Source organism: Lagenorhynchus albirostris, chromosome 18 (genome assembly GCF_949774975.1).
Source record: "Lagenorhynchus albirostris chromosome 18, mLagAlb1.1, whole genome shotgun sequence".
NCBI lineage: Eukaryota > Metazoa > Chordata > Mammalia > Artiodactyla > Delphinidae > Lagenorhynchus > Lagenorhynchus albirostris.
The window spans coordinates 21,370,415-21,390,813 of NC_083112.1; the positions used below are offsets into that span (position 1 = coordinate 21,370,415).

Here is a 20,399-nt window from a genome sequence, read left to right on the forward strand (position 1 = left end):
CAATTTCAAAAAAATTAATCAGGAACGGCACCAGTCAACCACCTAGATTAGCTATCCTACTGAGATAACAAGTTGTTGAAGAGACACAAGCAGATACTATCAGGTGTGATGAGGTACAAGGTCACTAAAACAAGCTAAAGAAACCAGGTTTGCAGAAAATACCAAAGCATAGCTTCAAATGAGACAAAGTTCTGCCCTGGAAACTCTACCAGCAGCCAGCAAGTTCAATCTGGCAGGTGTTGTCACCACAAAAACAAAAGGCAGGGGTAGAGGAGACACAGGTCTGTTTCAGGGCAGTACCATACCTCCAAAAAGACAAGGTTTGGGGGGAAGGTATGTACTATGAACAAAGCGCATGACAGGTGTCCCGAATTCTCAGCCCTATACGGATTTATCACACCATTGTCCATCTGCTTTCTGACACCGAGGCTTAAGTAACTAGGAATTGAAACGTAATGGGGATACAACATCTGGTTCCTGCGCCACAGCAAGGCAGGATAAGACAATTGGAGGTAGGGGAGGGAATGGGACCACCCTCCTCAATCAGTTTTATTTTACAGTGGGAATGCAAGGACAAAATTTTTCTTTATGCAGTGGTACCCAGCCTCAGCATTCTGGTGCTCTGCTGCTAAAAATCAAATAATACAGGAAAATATTTATCTGAGTGGATAGATTATCTCCTTGATTTGCTTTAATTACATAACATTAAAAATTTTGGCATTTGCTGCTTCCTGGTTGCAGCTGACAAAATTAACAAGTAAAGAAGACGCTTTTCATTGTGTTTAGTTTGCTAAAGCTTCTTTGGTTCTGATGGTCTTGTTCATGGGTATGCTTTTGGATTGCCTAATATATAACATTTTGTCCTAGAAAGACTTTAACCATGGACATGTATGGCTTTTATTTTAAATTAATTAAAGAGAAAGATAAAAGAAGCACTTTCATTCCCCAGGGACTGGCATCAACCTTTCTGTCTGCACCTATCAGCCTCACCCCTACAACCCGCATCTAGTCTGTAAACAGCAAGAGTCGGTGCACACCCGCCGAGGGTGCAGGAAGAGCTGGGGGGAAAAGTCAGTCTTTGAGAAACTTATAATCTGGGTGGGGGATAAATATCTTGAACTGGAAAAGTACTTAATTTCTAATGATTTTATTCTTTTCTTTTTTTTGTGGCCACACCACAGGGCTCGTGGGATCTTAGTTCCCCGACCAGGGATCGACTCTGAGCCCTCAGTAGTGAGAGTGCGGAGTCCTAACCACTGGATGGCCAGGGAATTCCCAATTTCTAATTATTTTAAAAGAAGAAAGAAAGAAAGACTAATTGACCATGATTTTTTCCATTTCTCATGTCACTATTGCTAGGGTAAAATAAGCTAATGATGAAGACAGCTATCTTAGTACAAACATAAATGCTATCCTTTCATTAATGTGCGTGAACATGAAACACAGACACCTGTTAAAAAAAATAAAGACAGCTTTGTTCTTCGACAGTTTCAGATGAAGGAACTCTTTTTAATCCCTTTTGAGAGTTTCTGTAGTTGACTACTTTTTCCTGCTATGCCATTCGGTTTCGATCTGTATCACCTCAGCTCCTCAGAGAGAAACAAGTACAGGGAGTCCTCATTTAGAAAACATTTCCTAATTTTACATTTTAAAAGTTAATATTTAAAAAGAAAAGCCTTCTTCAACCCCCAACCGCATCATGAATAATCTGATTAAGTATATAAATAAATGTGTTCTTTTTCCTCAAAAATCACTTAAGCAACTTGACAAGAATTATTGTTTAAAAAATTTACCTAGAGAAATTAAAGTACCAGTCATTTTCCCCCTACAACAGATGGTGCTCAAGGATTTCAGGTATCAAGGCCGTTTGCTTAGCGCATCACCCTTTAGTTGTTCTGTTAGCAGGCAGGCTTCGAGTCTTCTTAATCACTCTTTTCTTCTACTTGATAATGTCTGTACTCTGGCTTCAGCTCCCACGTGTTTTTGTGGATCCCTTTTACATTTTGAATACCAATTTCTTTTAAGATTTCCTTCAGGTACGACTGAAAAACAAAAACAAAATAACCTTGACAGATGAGATTATGAACGCAGGAAACAAGATTTAAAATAAAATGATACACCAAACCACACTTTTATTAGTAATAAAAATTATGATCCTGAAAGCTCGACAAGATTTCTCTATAAAGAAGCTCAATAAACTGCTGTTTTGACTCCAGGCATACAATACGTGAAAACTGCATTAAATATATGATCATTTGCATTAAAGGGGTTGGAAGTCCCGAATGCCAGCAACCTTGAGAGCTAAAGAAAAAAAAAAAAGAAGAAAAAAAAGTCTAGATGAAAATACACTAGAAAATTTGCTTGTGCTTAATTTATTAAGATTACACAGCATACCAAGTGTGATCTGCCCTTGAGTTCAGTGGCAGCACTGAGTTCACAGTCAGATAGGGTTATTCTTGGATTGGAAACAGTTGTTTCAGAAGCAGGAGCATATATTAAAAAAATGACATATATCTTTGGGACATTAATACTCTATGAAGCAAGCACATGATAGGTACCCAGAATTCTCAGTTCTAAGGTGAGTTCTCAAACTTGCTATTGGGCTACTTATTTTTCTTCTGGGGGCTGCAGCTTTCTTGTGCTTGGCTCCACCAAAGGAAAGAGGTGAGTGATGACGGAGGGCAGAACACTGCGTTATGGTATTTCCGGCACCTGAAAATTCAGTATTACCCAAATGCTTACTACAGTCATGAAAATGATGGCTATGACAAATGTAATATCAAACCCCACCGTTGCTTGCCAACGCCCAAGGTGAAAAAGCATTTCACTATAAACTGATCAATACAAATTACAGTACTTCCTTCTTGGGGAAGACAGAAAAGTTAATCATTTAAAACGGACTTTTTTCTTCTTTTTTTGCTGCAGAACCAACCAACCCAACAATAATTTTTATGTGTATGCTTCAAAGAACCAGTTACAGGTACATTACAGTGACCCATCCCATGGATGGAAGATGTAATATATGTAAATTTTTAAAATTTACTGAAATGAGGCACTAATTAGAAAAATGGCTGAGAAGCTCTTACCTTGATAATGTTTAAGGCAGTGCCTTTCTCAAGTGTGGTGCTAGACTATCTGCATCAGAACCTCATAGGAGCCTGTGAGATAAGCCCCATTTTAGAGACAGTGAATCAAAATCTCTGGGGCTAGGCACGGGACTATGCATTTCACAAGCCCCCAGGAGCCTGATTTAACTACACTAAAATCCACAGCACCTGCTTAAGGGATTCTTCTGGCTCTAACAGTCTGGCACCTTTGGGTCCTCGAAGTATTACTTATTTTTCTCAGCCTCACTGTTGCTGAAGAGCATGCGTGAATCAACGTCACCTAACACCACCTTACACAGACTGGTATAATGCTCTACAGCTGATAACGTACTTCCATTTAGGGCCACCTGTTCAGCACTGGAACTACGTACGGGTCCCTCAAACAGCCCTGGATGGCTCAGCTCTCGCTGGAGCAGCCTCCCCATCCCGGCTGCCAGGTCCCAGCAGGTGGCAGCAATGAACCAAAGGAGGCCTGGGTTTCCCCAGGAAAAGGCCTGCTTGCCTCCCACACCTTCTGCAGCTGGCTTCACCGAAGGACCCACCCGTAAGGAGTAAGCGAATTACTCAGGTGAGCTTCAGACAGCCAGGTAATGTGCACGCCTGCCATCTGCTACTTCAGATTGCATCGAAAAAAATGGGACACTGTTGGTAAACTACTTTCTAATAAACAGGATTCGTAAGTGGAAAATGATGGGTTGGGCTTTGATTTTCAGTTTAGGTGCCATGAATGACTTCTTTGTAAAATTCCAAAGAATGGTTTATTGTGAGAATGGCCAGACCCTGGGCACAAACAATCGCGCAACTGTGGATGCACTGTGATGGGTCAGAAATGAACAGAGCAAGCGCCAGGAGCATGGTGGCTGCCTGACAGACGCTCTTCACTTCCAGTCTAGCAGGGTCATTTATAATCTGGATACAGAAGATGAAAAGCCTAGAAAGGGTTAAACACAAAATATTAAGAAAGTCTTAAGGGTACAAATTCAGTTATCTTCATGTATCGCCCACCCTCACTTTATTAAACTATCAGTAGTATAATAAGGTTATGGAGTTATTTGTTTTTTATAAAGATGTCGCTCTTTTTTCTTTTTTAACAATAAGAATGCAATGAGACAGTCACAGTCTGTCAATCTGTCAGGTAACGAGATGGGATGAGGGTCGCCATATCTAGCATGGTACAGAAATCTTTTGGGGAGGGAGGGGCAAACTCCTGAAGTTTGAGAATGTTCCAAACTGCAACCTAAGACCATTCTACTATAACTAAATGAATTAACTTGGCACAAAGCATTAGCAGAGAAAGTGGTAGTAATAATAGAGAAAAACAAGGTCAGAAAATCCTTGAAGGAAAGACATAGGTAGAGAACAGTGAGATTATGTCATTTCTCTGTTTCAGAATTTTCTCTGACTTCCCCTTTGGCCTACAGGTTAAATTCCAAATTCTTTCACAGGCATCCACCCAGGTCTGTTTGCCCTTTGGCCTCTTTCTCTAACACCTCCCCATACGCGCGCACTTGCCATTTCTGCGTCTGCATGCTCTTGGTTTTTTTCCATGTGCCCTACCCTTTCCCTGTAATGCGCATCCCCTTCTCTCAGATCTGAACTCCTCCTCATCCTTTCCGACTCAGCACAAATGTCACCTTCTCAGAGAAACTTTCCCTAATGGTCCTACCTCTCAGATCTACATTTCACACTATACCTACTTCAGGGAGAGCGCTCAACTATATTATAACTCTTTGTGTACATGTCTATCTCTCCCATCAAACCCTGTGCTCCCACTGCAGGGCCCGACTGCACATCAGAGCTGCAGCGCACTGATAGTGAGTGAAATGGGTGTGCTTAAGAGTAAGGAGCTAAGAGGGTTTTGGACGGTGTGGTTGGCTGTGGGGAGGTCACTTAGAAGGCCCAAAGGAATAAACCTCTAATTCTAGTTGTTTTCATTTTTCATCTCATTAACATATAGGGCAATGACCCGGTTTGAGAAATAAAAATTGATTAAACTGTATTACCTGAATCTGAATGACATTTACTACTAAAATCTGTATTATAGTGCTAAAATATTATTTGAGACAAAGCCAACTGAGGTGGAGATTTTTTTTTTTTTTTTTTTTTTTTTTTGCGGTACGCGGACCTCTCACTGTTGTGGCCTCTACCGTTGTGGAGCACAGGCTCCGGACGCGCAGGCTCAGCGGCCGTGGCCCACGGGCCCAGTCGCTCCGCGGCATGTGGGATCTTCCCGGACCGGGGCATGAACCCGGGTCCCCTGCATCGGCAGGCGGACTCTCAACCACTGCACCACGAGGGAAGCCCAAGGTGGAGATTTTAAAGGTTTTAGCAGGATTGAAGATTAATTGGTAATCTAACTTTCCTTTTAAAAAATGTATACCTTCACACTAATATTTATTCTAGTATCAGGCTGAGTGGCACACAGTGTGTAGTCATCCTCACAGAGTTCACAGTTTAAGATCAGGGTGTTAAATGGGGGGAAACAAAGGCATATAAGCAGGCAATCATAAACTAAAACAGAAGCACAGTAATAGGACGTAACACGCAGGACATTATGGGAGCACTTGGAAGGGGCACCTAACCCAGCCGGAGTCAAGATGTTAGGTTCTTTGAGGATGTACATTTGATCATTTGAACTGAATGGCAAGTCTGTGCAGGGATCAAGGGAAACTAGTTCTCCTCTTACTAATTCTAAACACTGATTTTGCAATTTAATCTTTTGCCTCATCACTTGTATTTTAAACACCAGATTCCAGAACTGAGTAGATCACCTTTATGTCACATAGGACTGGAAAGATTTCTCATTACCAACTGTGGGCAGTTCTGCAGAACAAGATCTGAAATAATAAATTGGCTCATGTCCAGCAATTCTTCATCAAAGAGATGTGTGGGAGGGTATTTACAGCAAGCCCGAATGCAGAGAAAAAGGGGATAGAACATTACACCTTCCTTGCCAAGGGAAAGGCAAAGCACATACTGGAGCAGAGAGGTCTAGTGAGTAGGATGTGGTGTGCATGTGTGGATCAAGACAAAATGGTGGTGGCCAAAAAGCTGGAAATTCACAGATCAAATTCCTGATCTCTCCCCCAAGATCAAGACAAACCTGTGGAGAGTCACAGAGCACAGTAGCCTACTATTTTAGCCTCTCTTCTTCTCCCTCCTTACCAGCTTCCACCTCTGCCATTTTTCATATCATCTTTTCCTCTACTGCTCTGCCAGCCAAATGGAAGATTTATCTGCATTTCATTTTATCGGGCATTTGAGTGTTAAGCATTAACATACATAATAATAAACTAACTATAACTAAATTCCTAGAAGTTGATAAAAAAAATATATCTTTGACAGAGAGCTGATCACCAAATAATAATGCTTTAGATAAGCTAAAGATATAACCCTACTAGACTTATCATCACAAAATCTTCCCCAAAAGGTTGGAATAAATGTGCATCATACCAAAGACGGCACTGGTTAACAGTCACCAAAGGGAAACTGCTACCTGATTTTTATAAAGTGACCCAGGAGGCAAGGGCATTCATGATCAGTTATGTGATAATTTCAAAGTATCACTTCATATTTATGTGATTTTCATGTGACTGACTGTGACTCCTTTAAACAAGGTTAACAGAACAGAGGACTTACTGATGAAGATGTTAGTGGCTCCAAGGCACAAAATTCTTTCATTAAAAAGATAAACAGGGTTTCCCTGGTGGCGCAGTGGTTGAGAGTCCGCCTGCTGATGCAGGGGACATGGGTTCGTGCCCCAGTCCGGGAAGATCTCACATGCTGCGGAGTGGCTAGGCCCGTGAGCCATGGCCACGGGGCCTGTGCTGCGCAACGGGAGAGGCAACAGCAGTAAGAGGCCCGCGTACCACAAAAAAAAAAAAAAAAAAAAAAAAAAGATAAACAAACTGCACATTATACATAAGCTGTGAACAAAGGCAACCTATGTTTCATTCCTTTAGACAGAGAGAACTGTGAACAGGAGAGGGAAGATGGTACTGAGGGCATCTCTGGAACATGGGCCATCTCAGCACTTTTCTCCTCTTTTCCTTCTGGTTTCACCTCTGTTTTTATACTAGTCTCCACCCTGTCCTCCTCTCAGGGTCCCACAGGTTGCATTCCTCCCTTTGTAAAACTCTAAGAAGCAGAGAGATGATCGGTAATGAAATGGCCAAGCCACAAACTCTACCCACCCCCAGCCCTACTTTATGGCTTAATCCAAATTCTAAAGAAGAAATTTATCACTGCATTAATATTCACGTGCTGGTAAATCATCTTACTTTTAGTTAACACTTCATCTGTCCAGCAGTGAGTCGCAAATGATTCACATACTTCCATATTTCAGATAAAGTTTACTTCCTTTGGGCCAAAACTTTTAATTTTAACTATATGTTTAAAGACATGCCTTCTAAACTGTATTAGTTTATTTGTATGCTAAACATAACTTAACCTTGGAATACTGCAAGGTATTCCAAGGCTGGGATATGACGGCTTCCAACTGGGGGAAAAAAACATACATATATTCATATAGTTAATGTTAAAAGTGTTAACTAGGAACATACAAAGATATCTAAAACTTAATAAAGATGAAAAAAATTCCTATTGAAATATAAATATGAATTCTTGCATTTAGAACCATGGAAACTACCTATTAGTGCATTTGGTGTGACAAGTAGTTTAGAATGTACAAAAAATAAGAAGATATCAATTGGCAGCGTTATTATTAGTCCACTTGAAAATATTGCTCGAAATTAAATGGCAAGCAATGAGACTCTTTAGGTATATATTTTACCATAAAGAATTTTTAGAAAATTAGCTAGTATTCTCAACAATGAAGCATTATTCACCCTTAAAATATTTGGAATAAAGTTTTACTTTAAGGCAATAGTAGATAAAAGGTTTGCTGGCTAAGGATTAAAAAAGGATTGATGGGGCTCCCCTGGTGGCGCAGTGGTCGAGAGTCCGCCTGCCGATGCAGGGGACACGGGTTCGTGGCCCCGTCCGGGAAGATCCCACATGCCGCGGAGCGGCTGGGCCCGTGAGCCATGGCCGTTGCGCCTGCGCGTCCGGAGCCTGTGCTCCGCAACGGGAGAGGCCACAACAGTGAGAGGTCCGCGTACCGCAAAAAAAAAAAAAAAAAAAAAAAAAAAAGATAATTCCCATAAGGATAGCAAGCTTAAAACAAGTCCTTCCTTCTAGCTTGCTCAGGGACTAAATAAAGAAATCAGGAGAAAGCAGTTAATGAGCTTAAACATTTACTTTTCCCTCCCTTTAAAATTAAATGGGACTGGAAGGGTGGAGAAAGAGATTTTATGAATAATGACATTTTTCAGAATAAACATAAATTGTGTGGCCTACTGCTTAATTTAAAACTCTATGTAAATTCTGTATGTAAATAATGCCCAATTTTGCATACTGGGAGCCTATGTCAGATATTGCTGTTACCTACATAATGTCTCACGTAAAATATGGACTCAATTGGTTATGTTAGTAAATTCACCCCCAATTTTACCCCATGCAGAAATAAGGTAAAAAAGAAAAAACAGTAAAAAGGCTGAAACAAACCGTACAATAAATTAAAAGAGAAAACGTTACTATTTCATAATAAACTCATTAGTAGTAAATCTATTAGTTATTAGAACCTTCTACTCATAAGGAAAGCATTAAAATTTCATAAATGTGCTTAACTTTTATCCTTTTATATTCAACATAGTTAATAATTTATTTTAGTATGACATTTCATATTCTAAAACTTTTAATTAAGGCTCAAATTCACAAGCAAATAGTTATTTTTTAGCACCACCTTCTAACCAACTAAGTTAACCAGCCACTGCAAATAATTATTTTTTAAAATGGAAGTCTCGTGACTTCCCTGGTGGTCCAGTGGTTAAGAATCTGCCTTCCAATGCAGCGGACGTCGGATGTCGGTTTGATCCCTGGTCGGGGAACTAAGACCCCACAGGCCGTGGGGCAGCTAAGCCTATGTCCCACAACTACTGAGCCCGCGCACCACAACTAGAGAGAAGCCCACACACCGCAACAAAGAGCTGACGCAGCAAAAAAAAAAAAAAAAAAAAAAAAAAGTCTCACAGAGGGCTGTCACTAGCTAATATGCTCTGCTGGGAAATTGGTGGTCTTTTTAGTTTTGGTAGTACCATTCAAAACTGAAAACTCCCAGTTATAGGAGACATGAAGAGAGAATAGAAAGGAAATATGTGAACAGAAAGGAAATGATAAAGATTCAGGGGAAAAGAAGAAAAAGGAATCATGTAAAAAAGGGAAAGCATATGTCAGAACAAGACATTATAATAAAAACAGCATTATTCAGTAGTACATTTGGGAATGAACTTCAAACACGTAAAAAAACCCATTTTGGGGACTTCCCTGGTGGCACAGTGGTTAAGAATCCGCCTGCCAATGCAGGGGACACAGGTTCCAGAAGCCTTGGTCCGGGAAGATCCCATATGCCGTGGAGCAACTAAGCCCGTACGCCACAACTACTCAGCCTGTGCTCTAGAGCCTGCGAGCCACAACTACTGAGCCCACGTGCCACAACTACTGAAGCCCGTGCACCTAGAGCCTGTGCTCCACAACAAGAGAAGCCACCGCAATGAGAAGCCCGCGCACCGTGATGAAGAGTAGCCCTCGCTCACCGCAGCTAGAGGAAGCCCGCGCGCAGCAAGAGAGGACTCAACGCAGGCAATAAATAAATAAAAATAAACAAATTCATAAAAAAATTAAAAATAAAAAAAACCATTTTTACTTTGGATTAGAAACTGAATGAGCTAAGATAAAGCTTAGATTCCATTCTCTATGTACTTAGCTTAGATTAACGATGATGATTCTTTCTTTTAAGTTGGTTTCAACTTTTTAACGATACAATTTTTAAAAATTGATTAATCCATTAATTTTTACTTTTGGCTGCGTTGGGTCTTTGTTGCTGCACGCGGGCTTTCTCTAGTTAGGGCGAGCGGGGGCTACTCTTAGTTGCGGTGCGCAGGCTTCTCATTGCGGGGGCTTCTCTTGTTGCGGAGCACGGGCTCTAGGCGTGTGGGCTTCAGTAGTTGTGGCTCGCGGGCTCTGGAGCACAAGCTCAGTTGTTGTGGCGCACGGGCTTAGCTGCTCCGCGGCATGTAGGATCTTCCCAGACCAGGGCTCGAACCCGTGTCCCCTGCATTGGAAGGCGGATTCTTAACCACTGCGCCACCAGGGAAGCCTGGTGATTCTTAATAACACAGACATTTGAAAGCAGTCTGCCTGAGAGAGAAATTAGCTTCCCCCCTGCTCATTAAAAAGGGGCTCCTATTGTCAGAAAAACATTTTCTTTGCTTGTCTTTGGTTGTATACACATGTCTGAATAGAAGAGGCAATGTGGTAAGAGATGCCTTCAAGCCACTAGGCAACTTCCTTCTCTGGGACTACAACTTAGACTAGATTATCTCTAGGATTACTTTTATCTTTTAAGATCCTGAGCCAGAGATATATAACACATATATGATATATATGTACCATAATGTGTAACATAGATATCATGAAGAGGAAACAGGAGTACAGATGTCTGGCTTGAGCAACTTGGGGAATGGTGGTGTCACTGCAGTGGGGAAGTCTGGGGGGTCGGGGTTGGAGGGGTGTAGAAATCAAGAGTTTTGTTTTCAACAAACTAAATTTGAGATAACAGTCAAATGACTATGACTCATCAGGTGCTACTTCTGTAGCAAGCAGTGTGGCACAAGGGTGGGAGAGGCAGTGGGCTCGGTTGATGGACTTCCGTACCCTTGGCTCAGGAATAAGCATACAACCCCCATCAGGGCAATTAAAGTCTTCCCTGAGCTTTTGCTGGAATCATCAGGACAGATATTGTCTTTCTGCTTTGAGGCTGCTAGCTGTGAGGTGCTTCAGGAGGCCACTTTGGTTACCACATGGCAAGATCCTGCCTAAGGATAAAGACAACACACAGAATGATGAGGAAAGATGTGGAGAGATGGGGAGGGACAGTTCTAACTAAATAATATTAGTAGCTGGATCTAGCCATGTCTAAAGCAAGATGCATTCCTGAACTTCCCAGCTACAGGAGTCTATAAATTCTATTTTTGTTTAAGCTAGTTTGAGCTGAGTTTCTCTTTCTTGCAGAAAGAGTCCCTACCAATTCACAGATCTATAGGAACATATACTTGTAAATAAAATTTTATTTTTTTGACAGGAGAAATGCTCAGTATATCAAATTCCCTAGGTATTTTATCCTTTAAGAAAGCATATCTTCTTGTATCTCACTGATGCCAAATTTCACTTATTTCTGTTCAAGCATTTATTTAGGCCTGTCTGGAAACAAACTCTGAGGATTATGTTAACACTACCTTATTGCTGCATCGGTTTTATCAAAAGCTTACTTTGGGCAAATAAACAAGTCTGTTCAGCATTATTTAGTGCTAGGCAATTTGAAGTGCGGGCACCAAGCTGCTTCACAATCAAAGCCATGCAAATCTCTGCCTCATTTTTCTTGTTGATTTGAACTTACTTTATAAAAGCATGCAAACTGTTCAATTACATACACTGAATTGAAAAGTAAATGGTCCACTGGATCGACATGATTGGGGCTGCTGATTTAGAAGCGTCATCAATAATTAAAGATAAACTTCCCTGAATCTTGACGTGAAATTGAGTGGATTTAGAGCATAAGGAAATGAAGAGGTTCAGTTATAATTAGAGCTGATTTTCGACGACACTTCTAATACAAAAGGATGTTTAGAGAAACACTGGGAAATGGGTGCTGTGTTAAGAGAACAGTATGCTAGGGCTCAAAATGGTCTTCGCAGTTTGGTGTTTCAAAGGGAGCAATTATATACAGTTTCCAGTGGTTTTTTTTTTTTTTTTTTTTTGCGGTACACAGGGCTCTCACTGTTGTGTCCTCTCCCGTTGCGGAGCACAGGCTCCGGATGCGCAGGCTCAGCGGCCATGGCTCACGGGCCCAGCCGCTCCGCGGCATGCGGGATCTTCCCGGACCGGGGCACGAACCCGTGTCCCCTGCATCGGCAGGCGGACTCTCAACCACTGCGCCACCAGGGAAGCCCTGGTTTGTATTTTTGAAGGAAATGATATTATGCTTCTATTTTACAGATATAATAAAATATGAAGAAAGACTAGACATAACACATTCAAGGTGAAAGAGCAAAGACTGCCCGGAGAGAAATAACAGGCTTCCCCTGATAGTTTACTTTAGAGAGGGGGAAAAAAAAGTCAAAATTTAAACTGCATAAAAACACTTCTTTAAATGGATACCGTGTTTCCAACTTTTTATCAGTTACCAGAGCCTGGCATATTAATAAAATTGGCTTATTTGCCCTTAATGAGTAACTTTAATTTTTTGGTTGCTTATGCAAGTCACACACCTGCGAATGAGAGATAAAGGCTAGCCCTTAAGGACAGTTTCTCTAATCAATAATTTTGCTTGTAGAAGTGAAGGTTTTTAGGAAGAATATAGAAGGGAAGGAACTGGAAAAACAAGAAAATACTTCAGATTCACTCAGAATGTCAAAAATGACATTTTAAAGGTCAGAAAGCAGATGGTAACTTAAGAATACAGTAGTAGTGTTAATAACAAAGAGGAGGTATTAAAGCAATACACTTCATGGTTAGAAACTTGGTATCAAAAGTGGCACTGGGCGCCACTGGAAAACGAGAGCAGGGACTTCCCTGGTGGTGCAGTGGTTAAGAATCCGCCTGCCAATGCAGGGGACACGGGTTCGAGCTGTGGTCCAGGAAGATCCCATATGCCGCGGAGCAGCTAAGCCGGTGCGCCACAACTACTGAGCCTGTGCTCTAGAGCCCACGAGCCACAACTGCTGAGCCCACGTGCCACAACTACTGAAATCCACGCACTCTAGAGCCCACGTGCCACAAATACTGAGCCCGTGGGCCCCTAGAGCCCATGCTCCGTAACAAGAGAGGCCACCGCAATGAGAAACCTGTGCACCGCAACGAAGACCCAACAAAGCCAAAATAAATAAATTAATTAATTAAAAAAAGAAAACAAGAGCATGTCATTAAATGCATACACTAAAGAACTGATTTAACACAAAGAAGATCTCTTTTCTTCCCTTTTACACAGGGCTCAAAAATTTGTTTAATAATACTAATAATAATAGTAAAATACTTTGCTGTTGACAAATGCAACTTTCATAAACATTAATTATTACAAGGATCCTGTAAACTAGGTATTTTAAAAACATATTTACAAAGTATAATATGATAAACATTTACTTTGAATATGTTGGTAAATTTTATATTAAGAATGTCATATATTAAGTAAATTAAATATTAAATTATATAATGTATTAAACATTAAATGCATTTAAATACCTAGGACTCTTTGGCTAAATGGCAGGGCTGGGACTTGAACTGAGATCCTATTACTTCCAGTCCCGCGCTCTTTCCATCATACCAGGAAATCTCTTTCCTGGATCACTGACCTTCATGCGACCCTGGGTTCCTTCGTTCTCTTGCTATTGCTCAGACTAAAATCAAATTAATAAGGGTATATTCATGACAATTAGTACAGACTGACTTATGCCCTGTGAACCTTTTAAAGGGGATAGTTACCTACACAGAGGAGAGCTGGGCCCTGGCCACTTTCTTTCTAGGTCAAGGGGCTTTGCCAACTCAGTTCAAATGTGAGTGGGAGGTGGAGAGGAGGAGATGAAATAGGAGAAAGAGAGAATCACAGATGGAGAGCTGGAAGGGCTCACAAGGATTATCCAGTCCAACTCCTCAATTTTAGCAATGGAAGTGACTTCTCCAGATCCCACCGAGGTATGGCAGGACTGGAATCAATGCTGACCACTTCCTGTCCTCTCCTCCCCTCTATGCGAGGATAACGGTAGCTCTGGCATTCCATGCTTTCTCGAGATGGCTCTTTCTACCCTGCTCCTGCCATAAACGACATGAGGCCTGTCAAAATCCACCTGAGGAAAATATGGTGGTCTTTAAATGCAGAGGATGGGCCATCTCCTGATTCTTAGATCAATTACTGAATTGCTACTATGTTTGTGTTGTGGAATGTATGAATATTTAGGGATATGAATAATATACAAACCTGCCTTCAAAAACTTTACGCTTGCCGAGGCAATTTAGTCCCTAAATAATAAAACTATTATAAAATAATTGTTTCTAGGTCAGTGGTTCTCAAGCTCTTTGAGGTTCCCAGGCTTTCTATGAGAATCTGATATAAACTATAAATCTGCTCTCCAGAAAAATCCACACATTTCTGTACATATTCAGGGCGTTGCTGGATCTCCTAAAGCCCATCTACTGACCATGAATGAAGAAGCTCTATTATAAGAGATTCACTGAGTTCCACCATGTAAAAATTATCCGAAGAACAAAGATTGAGAGAAATACTAGTTATCCCTTTTCTTTGATGCAAAATGAGTAAACTTTAAAAATATGTCATCCCATGTTAAGGGCAAAGAAAGTGCTTTCCCTAGTATCATCTGAATGGCCCTCTACAAACACTTATTTTCCCATATCTAATTTTGTGTGTGTGTGTGTGTGTGTTATTCTATGAGAATATACTGTTTGCATCCAGAATTTCTGGAATGGCCTTTTCATGTATATATAAAATACAAAGGTAAACTTCATTAAAACCAGAAGAAACAGAGCTTAGCTTATGAATTATTCTATTTCAAATTTTTTATCTAGCTTGGAATGCTGTTTCTAAGGCTTTGATGCTGAAGGGAGCGAAGTCATTAAGATGAGTGGATAATACTGCTGGCATGAGCACTTTCCTCCTCTCTGGTAAAAAAAAAACAACGACAAAGTACTTAGGTCTTTCGGAATTCAAATTTCTTTCTTAATGAAAAAGTGAAAGGATGAAATATAACAGTAAAGAAATCTCTACAGAAGTGGGAAGCCGTACCATCAATACTGAAGTTTCAGAAATAATTTCCTAAAGCTTTGAATAAATCAGAAAAAAATTATACCAAGCCATTTATGTTAAAATATTTTACAAAAGCAGTTATCTTGTTACATATTCTGAAGCAAATAAATGGAGCAGTTAGAATTAACATATTCTTGAGTATCCTGGCAAAGCGGACAAAATAATAAAGCAAAGTGGGTAAGAGGACAAAAACAAGGGGGTTTCCATCTAATTTTTAAAAACCTGTAAAGTAAAATACTTTAGGTAAAATACTTAAAATACTAAAATATTTAAATACTTAAAATACTAAAATATAATTCAATTTGATACTTTGCTAACCTCAGGCGTGAGAAAGTTAAATGGAAGGAAATGTGACCCAAGGCTGGAGAAAGGGTTTAGATCCCTTACTTGTTACCAACATTTTAAATGGATTAGAAACACAAGTTATTAGCAAATAGGCACAAGAGTCTGGAGAAGTGATTAAAAATGATTACTTATAGAACAAACAAAAACTTTCTAAAACATCAATTTATTAAAATTTTCCTTGAAAATGGAGAATAGCCCAACGCAATCATAATCTCAACAAGCATTGTGAGGCAGTACAGCTCAAGTTTAAAAAGACCTAATGTTAGTGCTAGATAGATTCTGATTAAAAAAAAAAAAATCCACAGAGAACAGTTCACAAAACGGGGATAAACATTCACTGTGAAAGCCCCATACAACTCTTCAAGTTGAGCTTTTTTGGAGGGAGGTAAGAGAACAAAAGACAGACTAGAAAGGATATAAACAAAGAGACTTCAGGCTTAAAGTCAAGGATCAGTCAAAAGGAGGACAAATCCACCTTTTCTTCATATGGAACTACTGATAGTAAATGTATTTAAAATTGAAAACAATGAAGCTGAGGTAAGAAAACAAAATGAAGGAAGGGAGGAAAGAAGGGAGGGAAGGAGGGAGGGAGGAAGGAAGGAAGGAAGGGAGGAAAGGAGGGGGGGGAGGAAGAGAGGGAGGGAGGGGGAAAAAGGCTACACTGAGACATCTTTTCCGTGTTGAAACAAAACCTGACATCAGCATAGGTGCAAGTGAACGTATTCATTTACAATACACTTCTCTTCAGGAAAGCTGTATTAATGAAGCAGGACGTATTTAAAGGATCAATGTGAGCATATACATACCACAGGCTGTTTTGTGATGTCCACCAAGTCTTTAAGATTATAATATTGATGCTTCTCAAAGGCCGAAAACAACATGTCTAAAACGTGTTGTTTATCAGCTCGAGCTCGTTTCCCATCTTCTTTCTTTTTCCTTTCATATTCAATCTAGGTGCAAAAAGCAAAAAAAAAACCGGAAGGCATTAATTCAACATGCTCACTTTGAAACACAGGTGCTCTCTTTTCAGTCCTCCACGTGACACTTAGATTTTAAGCTGCAAAGCAGCAGGTCAAAGGGTGGTGGTTCAGTACCTGGGGTCCTCACTGCCCCCTGGGCTCCTCAGACCTTTAAGCCTCCAAGAAGGTATTAAAGCCCATCTGTAACCCGTTTTCATTATTCCCTAAAGCTTTACATAATGTGTCCACTTCCTCGCAAAAAGCCTTTCTTTACCGAAATTATATCAGTGCAGCGTGGCCACCAGTTAGCTCATGTTGATCACAAAGTCTAACTTGCAGTTCTTTGTTTTTGATTACCCGAAATTCAGTAAAACAGTTTATCTGCTACATGCAGTTTGGTAGGCAACATCTTTCAAAATTGGAGTTTTTCAGGGCAGGAAGAGGGTTGAGGGGCAGGCAGATCATAGAACAGGTTCTCTAGGGATGAAAAGTTTGGGGAACATTGGTAAAAAGGAAAGCACATGGGAGGTGACAGGAGGCCTTTCCTCCTCCCAACTGTGTGACCTCTTTGAACTTGCTTCTTCTGTAAGATGAAGTAAGCAGTGACATGAAGAGAGTGTATAAACTCTCTCCTAGTGTTACCTTCCAGATGTGCATTTGTGCATTTGTAAAAAAATTACCTTTTTATTGAAAACGTGCAACTCACTTGCATTCACATCAGTTGATTAAGCTTTTAATTTTTTTTTTTTAAGAAAAACTTTATTTTATTTATTTTTGCGGCACGCGGGCCTCTCACTGTTGTGGCCTCTCCCGTTGCGGAGCACAGGCTCCGGACGTGCAGGCCCAGCGGCCATGGCTCACGGGCCCAGCCGCTCCGCGGCACGTGGGATCCTCCCGGACCGGGGCATGAACCCGCGTCCCCTGCATCGGCAGGCGGACTCCCAACCACTGCGCCACCAGGGAAGCCCAAGAAAAACTTTATTTTGATAAAGCCTCAGGAACTATATGTTATAGGACATGTGTATAAACTGCAGCAGCCCACCTGGTAAATACAGCATCAGAAGGGGAGGTGAAAGCTGCCAATAGAACAATCTTCTGTGCGTCTCTATAATCTAGAGACTAGCTTCAAAGACAGTGAAATACGTTTCAAAATGTACAACTAAATTAGGCACAAATTCCAGCTTCATAGAGTTAGGCTTATTCTCTGGATTTTAACAGTAAAGTTGTAAAAAGATAAAGTCTAATTTCTACTGATGTCAAGACTAAATAATATATCAGAGACTTTCAAATTAGAGGCAAGAAGTAACTGACAACAAGTATCTGTCCTTCAATTAGATAAAATTAGGAGCTATACAAGGAAAAAGGACTAAATTGAATGTCTTAATTTTTATGATATGTACATCTTGGGAGTAAAACTCAAAACCCATTCATCTCCTCAACAGATTAAGCATAGATTAGGTGCGTGGTATTGCACTAAAATATGGGGCAAATAAGACACTCTCTTTCAAAAGGTATCCCTTTCTTAGCGCTTGTGTATTAAAATGTACAGACAGGGCCTTGAGCATTTTAAATGTAGTAATAGTAGTAATGTAGTAATAGAGAGCACAGAGCTACCTAGAACAAGATCATGATGCTGAAAAAAAGTGCAAATGCATGGCACAGACTGTATTGTTGGGGAGGAATGAAATCTAGCTAGTCTCAAGATTTTCTGGGTGGAAAGAGCCTGAAAGAAAACAACTGTGGGCAGCTACAAAGGAACTGCTAAAGAGCAGAGTGACTAGAAGAGCTAGAAGCAAGACTGCAGAGGGGAGAGACCAGAGAAACCCATGACCAAGGGGGAAATCCATGCCTTCTCAATTTGAGGAAGATGGAAGAACAGATGAAAAAAAAATGCACTTAAGGAAAATGGCAGAATTACAGATTCTGCCCCAATTCTGAGAGAAAGGAGGCTGCAGAGATAGCCAAGACCAACAGAGATCTACCTGAGGGCCACTCAAGGAAGAATTTTCTTTCTCTCGGGTCAAAAGAAGGATAGAAAGAACTAAGACAGTGGCTGTATGATGGAGAAAGAAATCACGACAGACCAGGACAAAACCCACAAATCCAAACAGTCTTTGGATTAAAAAGAAGAATGAGATCATGGAATGCCTTAAGGGATTAATCTTTAAGCCTTGCTTTGCTGACCAAGGTCTCAAATATGTCATTATTTCCCCCTACTTACATTTGTACTTAGTTTGCATCCTGACATTCCCTTCCACAGGTGCACTGTATTCGAAAGGGTTTGCTTTGTCCACTGTGATGGACAGTCTAGAAAGGAGGGCCTGGTAAAAGAGTACGAAAGTCTGGACCACGGGATGAAGATGTTATAGCCCTTTACTCTGACCAAGTGGGGACTAAGAGAAACTTAACTTGGTATCTAGAAAATAGAGGGAGATAGAATCAGACTAAGGAGGAGTGGGGAAAGCCTATTCCCTTCCCACAGGCTTGAGTGGGATGTGGGATCTCATTTAGGGAAAAGCCATTGGTCCTCAAGAAAAACAAGACAAAGAAGTGGGGACCTAGCAAAAGACCAGTGCTAGGCTTTGGACTCTAAGTGTGGAGCTACAGTTGTATGATATTCTGTCTTCTCTTCTGTCCCAGCTTTAATTTATGCTGAAAGAAGATGGAAAAAGTTAAATTAAGGAAATAGGAAACAGAAGTTATGGTATATTCAGCTTCCACCTTTAGCCATCTCTTCCTTGTGTAAAATGACTCAAGGGCTTCCCTGGTGGCGCAGTGGTTGAGAGTCCGCCTGCCGATGCAGGGGACACGGGTTCGTGCCCCGGTCCGGGAAGATCCCACATGCCACGGAGCGGCTGGGCCCGTGAGCCATGGCCGCTGAGCCTGCGCGTCCGGAGCCTGTGCTCCACAACGGGAGAGGCCACGATAGTGAGGGGCCTGTGTACCGCAAAAAAAAAAAAAAAAAAAAAGACTCAAGAAGCTAGGAAGATGAACAAAAATGTTTTCAAGTAAAGAAACATGCTGGTAAAGCAAGATGGCCCAGTTCAGAGAGGGCATACATTCTAGCTGGCAGTGGAGAGAAAAACTTAAGTGTTTGTTATCAAGTTGTCCCAACCCTAAAGCCATATGTCAGACCCAAAAGGACTGAAGAAAAGAATTTAGAATAAATTAGAAAGAAACTTCAAAATCAATATTGAGAATAAGGGACTTCCCTGGTGATCCAGTGGTTAAGAATCCGTCTTGCAACACAGGGGACGCCAGTTTGATCCCTGGTCGGGGAACTAAGATCCCACATGCCTCAGGGCAACTAAGCCCATGCACCGCAATTACTGAGCCCACACGCTCTGGAGCCCTCGTGCCACAAGTAGAGAGAAGCCTGTGTGCTGCAACGAAAAATCCTGTGTGCCACAACTAAGACCCGCCAAATAATAATACAAATAAATAGATATTAAAAAAATACTGAGGATAAGATTAAGAGTCAGATTAGGTTGTGATTTGTAATGTTAATGAGTACTGAGAAAAGCACCAATTCTACACAGAAATTTTTTTTAAAATCTTGGTTTACATGTTTCAATCTCAAAACACTGTATTTAACATTGCTGCTTTCCTTCTTTAAATTGTGGAGAAAACAGACTAGACTTGTATGCTTGTCTTTCTGTGTTAACCATGTCTATCAATGGCTCAATAACCCAGGGGACAGTGCAGCCTAACTTTACTTTTGACTAGTGAAATAAAAACACTTAAAAGCGCCCCTGAAACTAACACAACATTGTAAATCAACCATACTTCAATCAATCAATCAAATATTTGCAAAAGAAAAAAAAACACTTAGAAGTGTAATCTGAAAACCCAGACATATATCTCTTTAATGCCCTCAGGGCCTGTACTATAGGATAACTTACAGAAAAGATTGTTTTAAAACAAAATTTCTGCAGTACCGCATTATTTAAATCTTTTTTGATAATGTCCAAGACAGGCTTATAACCCAAATTCTGCTCTGTGGTATCAGGTAGTTCCAATATATGTGTAACTATAAAAAGGGACTGAAATTACTTC

The 20,399-nt window shown here is 40.7% G+C and overlaps 1 protein-coding gene across 1 annotated transcript in view; it reads right to left on the bottom strand.

Annotated features, from left to right (window-relative positions):
- Positions 1-1,488: 1,488 nt before the first annotated feature.
- The window catches only part of GTF2F2 (general transcription factor IIF subunit 2), a 153,184-nt gene continuing 134,273 nt past the window's right edge, over positions 1,489-20,399 (bottom strand). Inside the window, exons 7-8 of the mRNA XM_060129191.1 lie at positions 16,191-16,334; positions 1,489-2,042 (exon numbers count right to left, since the gene is read on the bottom strand). Coding sequence (XP_059985174.1) covers positions 1,923-2,042; positions 16,191-16,334 — 264 coding nt within the window. The 3' untranslated portion in view covers positions 1,489-1,922. The remainder of the gene's footprint in view (positions 2,043-16,190; positions 16,335-20,399) is intronic.